At 35.3% G+C, this 4,963-nt stretch overlaps 1 protein-coding gene across 1 annotated transcript; it reads left to right on the forward strand.

Annotated features, from left to right (window-relative positions):
* The first annotated feature begins 575 nt into the window (after positions 1-575).
* Positions 576-4,506, forward strand: LOC127449635 (barH-like 2 homeobox protein). Its single transcript, XM_051713169.1, has 3 exons — positions 576-1,512; positions 2,802-3,027; positions 3,965-4,506. The coding sequence occupies exons 1-3, from the start codon at positions 960-962 to the stop codon at positions 4,263-4,265; spliced, it is 1,080 nt and encodes a 359-aa protein (XP_051569129.1). The 5' UTR covers positions 576-959; the 3' UTR covers positions 4,266-4,506.
* The last annotated feature ends 457 nt before the right edge of the window (positions 4,507-4,963 follow it).

Genomic DNA, 4,963 nt, shown 5'->3' on the forward strand with positions numbered 1-4,963 from the left:
AAATGCAATGCTTAACTAAAGTTCAACACTAAATAATGGAAACATATTGCCATTTACAATAGATGGCAATGCCTGTATAGTAGCCTATAATTTACAATACATTAAAGAGTTAATATAAAAGAATTGCATTAGTAAGCACTGGATAATATTAATTTAATTTTGTGAAATTATTTTGAGGAGCCGCTATCTCTGTTACTGATATTATCCACGGAACCGTAGTAATTAATTATAGTAACATCTAATATGTATTACATGGGTATTGTGATGTAAAGCGTTACCATTAATGTTTAAAAATAAGTGTTTAAGTCTAATGAAGATGTTGTCTGAGACAGTGTTGCAGTGGGAAGGTTTCAAGAGAAATCGACGAGAGGTTCTAAAGCGTAATGATGAAGTAAAAATCGCTGATTGGACAAACGCGTCACCATGTAACCAATGAGAGGAGAGATCGGGGACACGAGGAGTGTGTTATGATAAAGGAGAAGATATGACGTCAATGTAGGAAGTCATTGTAGAGCAACACTACAACGATTAGTGGCAAAAGGGAGCGTGATGTCGAGGAGTTAGAGCATCTCAATCTCTCCACACCTCAATTTTGAAAAAAAGTTCAATAACCATAACAAAAAGGACGTGGACTACACAGATCCACTTGCTTTCCACCTTTCACCTTGAATGTAACAACATCTTGGAGCGCGGGCTATATTTCTCTTTCTCTTTGCTTAAGTGCAATGATTTTATTTATTTTTAATTGCGCTTTAGATATGTTTATTTTATACTTTTTTCGGGGTTTTTAATTGCGTTAACTTTTTAAGTTCCGTAAGTTTGTTCGTAATATATTTTGTTTGATTGCTGTTTTTTCTTTCTTTCTTCTTCTTCTTCTTCTTTTTTTTTTTTTTCTTTTAAAAAGTTGTACAGGAAAGTTGTTATGAAGACGACTTAAGCACTCATTCTTTTCTTATACTATGGAAGGATCCAGCGGGTCTAGTTTCGGAATAGACACTATTTTGTCCACAACCAATTCTGGCAGCTCAGTACTGATGAACGGAGATTTTCGCCTTTGTGACAGCAACAGAACAGCGGATTTCAGGAGCCAGGCGACCCCATCACCATGTTCGGAGATAGACACTGTGGGAACAGCCCCCTCATCTCCTATCTCGGTCACGATGGAGCATCCCGAACCGCATCTGGTCCAAGATAGCCTTCAGCATCACCATCACCATCATCATCACAGTCAGGCTCAGAGTTTGCAGCTTTCACCCCAGCCTCATCCGCTCGGGCAGGCCGGCTGTGCCCCTAGGACTGCCACCTCCTCCTTTCTAATCAAAGACATTTTGGGTGATAGTAAACCGCTGGCAGCGTGCGCTCCTTACAGCACCAGTGTACCATCTCCACTCCACAGCCCCAAAACAGACAGCGGAACCGGCCCGGACGGCATCAGGCCCAAACTAGAGCAAGATGAAAACAGAAGCAAACTAGACAAAAGAGATGACATGCAGAGCGACTTTAAGTGTAACGGTAAGAGTGTGTTTTTACATGCAAAAAATGAACAAATACGGTGAAACTATGTAAATATAATTAATTGCAATAATAATTACAATGTGTTATTAGAAGAATCAAAAAGCACTCACAATAAATATACGGATTTTATTTATTACTACGATGTTCTTTATTACGTTGTACAGAGTATCCAAATAAATACATAGGAAATAAAAACGAATGAATAAGTGCTCAGAAAACATCTTTAAAGCCATTTTAATTGTAAAATGGCTTTCAATATTATTTCGGTGTACTTTAACAATGCAAATCTAAGAATATGAGTTCAAATGAGAGTATTTAGCATTGAACAGTTAAAGGCGCATTGAGTTATGGAATGCTTTACGACTGTGGGTCAGGCTTACATTAAGTAACATAAGAACATTTCACGTTTTATTTATTTATTTATTTATTGGGGGCCAAAAAGTAAAGACTTCTGTATTAGATTTTAAAACACTGTGAATCCATCAGTGGAACATTAGCTATCGTGCATGTGATTTCAGTGCATGGTAATATCTACTCTGAGTCTGAACATTTTTGTTAAGTTTTTAAAATATGTTGTCGTTCACGTAGAAATGTAAATGTAAGGTTTTGTTAATTCGTCTGTTTTTCTTCTTCTTCTTCTTCTTCTTCTTCTTCTTCTTCTTCTTCTTCTTCTTCTTCTTCTTCTTTAAGAACCAGTGGTCAAAACAATATTGGTAGTCTTTCATTGAGGTTATTCTCTGATATTAGCATAACAGATGTAAAGGCTGGTGAATTTTGCCCGGTGTGGGATCCTCCCTAGTGGGTCAATTAGAGAGATTATTGTTGTTCCTTAAGGGGGGATCACGGAGCCCCGTAAAAATATCGATTCTGCTCGTTTTGGCGTAATGTTATTTTATTTATTTATTTATTAATTTATTTTGTCTTCATTTGATCGACTTATTTTATGTGGGAGGCAAATATAAACACATTTTGTTTTACCTGCTCTTTGAATTTTCTAAACACTCTGGTAGTCCACAAAAACAAATTTAAATAATCAGATCTAACCAGATTTGCAGATTTCCGTGGATAATAAAAGGCCTGTAGCCATCACAAGTTATCAGATGAAACCCTTTATACAACAATTAACACATAGAATGTACTTTTTACTCATGCTGTGTAAACTTACTAAAGTAATATTAAAATGAATACCTTTTACCATTTTTAAATAATTTTTTATAACATTTGGTACCATATTTTTATTTTTATTATCATTATTTTATTTATTTATTTATGTATTTAATTTTTAGGAACAAAAGAAGAGGGCGATCGGGAAATTTCCAGTTCCAGAGACAGTCCGCCCGTCCGCTCTAAAAAACCTCGCAAAGCGCGGACGGCTTTTTCCGACCATCAGCTCAACCAGCTGGAGCGCAGTTTCGAGCGTCAGAAATACCTCAGTGTTCAAGACCGAATGGACCTAGCAGCAGCCCTCAACCTCACAGACACACAAGTCAAGACCTGGTACCAAAACCGACGGTAAGGCTTCATATAATAGTCAATAACAATAATATTCTAGCCTATAGCTCCAAATAAAATACAACAACAACAACAACAACAACAACAATAATAATAATAATAATAATAATAATAATAATAATAATAATAATAAAATAATAATAATAATAGGCCTAATAATAATAGGCTATTAATAAAAATAGTAATAAAACGAAAGAGGTTTTGTTGTTCTTATCAGATGTTCGTAATAAGATTGAAACAGAAAAAAGTGCACGCTCTGTATTTTGTTTGTACAAGCATTTTGTTTAAAATGTAGTTTATGTTGATAAAATGTTAAGCTAGTCCCACGATTGTGTGGCCTTTTTTTGTTTTTTTCCGCTGAAGACTATTTATTTCATTATATATATTTGGCTTTGCCAAAATTCAAGCTTTTTTCATACTTATTGCATACGTTTTTGTCATGTCAAACAATTAGGTAATTTGATTGTAACTTATAAATATTTTTAAGTAAGGCCCCAAATATTTTATACATATTTGCCTATAATTTTCAGTTTTAACTTTCATATATATATTTTTTTGTACCTTTATTTGTTACTCATACCATCTAGTGCTTTAAAGAGTTCACTGAACTTTTAATTATAAATGCATTAAAAAACACAATTTGCCAGAATAATAATAATAAAAAATAAATGTTAAAAAAAGAAAAAGAAAAATGGAAATTGAAAAAATTTCATAAACACAATATAGATATTCTTATATAGCCTGTAGAATTGAACAAACCTTCCTGCATGCCTAACTGTTTTATTTTATTAAAGTGGTTTCTTATTTATTTTCATTTATTATTATTTGGGTTGTGCCGGATCAACCAAACACGTCCCGAATAATCTGGTCCATAATGATTTTGATGATGAATTTGAGAAGTTTATTAATTTGTTATTGTATTTTGATCTCATTACAGGACGAAATGGAAGAGGCAGACGGCTGTCGGATTAGAACTGCTGGCTGAAGCTGGAAATTATTCGGCTTTACAGAGAATGTTCCCGTCTCCGTATTTCTATCACCCGAGTTTGTTAGGGACCGTGGACAGCACGACAGCGGCCGCCGCCGCCGCTGCCATGTACAGCAGTATGTACCGGACTCCGTCCACGCCGCATCCATCTCTCCAGAGACCGCTCGTCCCCAGAGTGCTCATTCACGGTCTCGGGCCCGGGGGACAACCGGCACTAAACCCAATACCGGGCACACCGCATCCTCGGTAAAACTATGAACAAACACTGAGAGACAAATGTGTCACACGTGATGTGAGGGACTGCGCTGAACATTCTCAAGACGCATTTTTACCTGCAGAATACATTGAGAGACGATTTTATCGAAGAAAAAGATGTATTATTTCAAATCGACCATTTCTGATTTAGAGGCCAAATTAAAAACAGACGAGCCTGTGACCGTGACAGTAAATGAACTGCTCATTGTCAGATTGTTTGTTTTGTCTTTTTTTCTTTTTTTGGTACAAATACACTTATACTAGTACATAAGCTTATAAAGTTTATTAGATGGAAAGAAAGGGTGAAATAAAGAGGAAATGATTTAAAAAGTTCATGAGATGTCAGACGCTTTCTCTTGAAGGTTGGCTGTATATTTATTCTTTTTAATGCGACCATCTGAGGGCTCTTCTATTAAAAAACAAGTAAAAAAAAAAAATGCCTTCCATAATTCTTCAATTCAAGAAATATACATTTTGGTCTGAATTCCGTCAACTTCCGTCATTTTTTTAAGACCTAGAAAACGTAGGCCTTTAATTTTAAAGATCTAAATCTAATTATCGTCTTATAAAACAGCAGTTTAAGATGAATGAACAAAACATGCATTTTGTTTTAAGCTGATATTGCCTCTCTCTCTCTCTCTCTCTCTCTCTCTCTCTCTCTCTCTCTATATATATATATATATAGCCTACCTT

This window comes from Myxocyprinus asiaticus, chromosome 12 (genome assembly GCF_019703515.2).
Source record: "Myxocyprinus asiaticus isolate MX2 ecotype Aquarium Trade chromosome 12, UBuf_Myxa_2, whole genome shotgun sequence".
Classification (NCBI taxonomy): Eukaryota; Metazoa; Chordata; class Actinopteri; order Cypriniformes; family Catostomidae; genus Myxocyprinus; species Myxocyprinus asiaticus.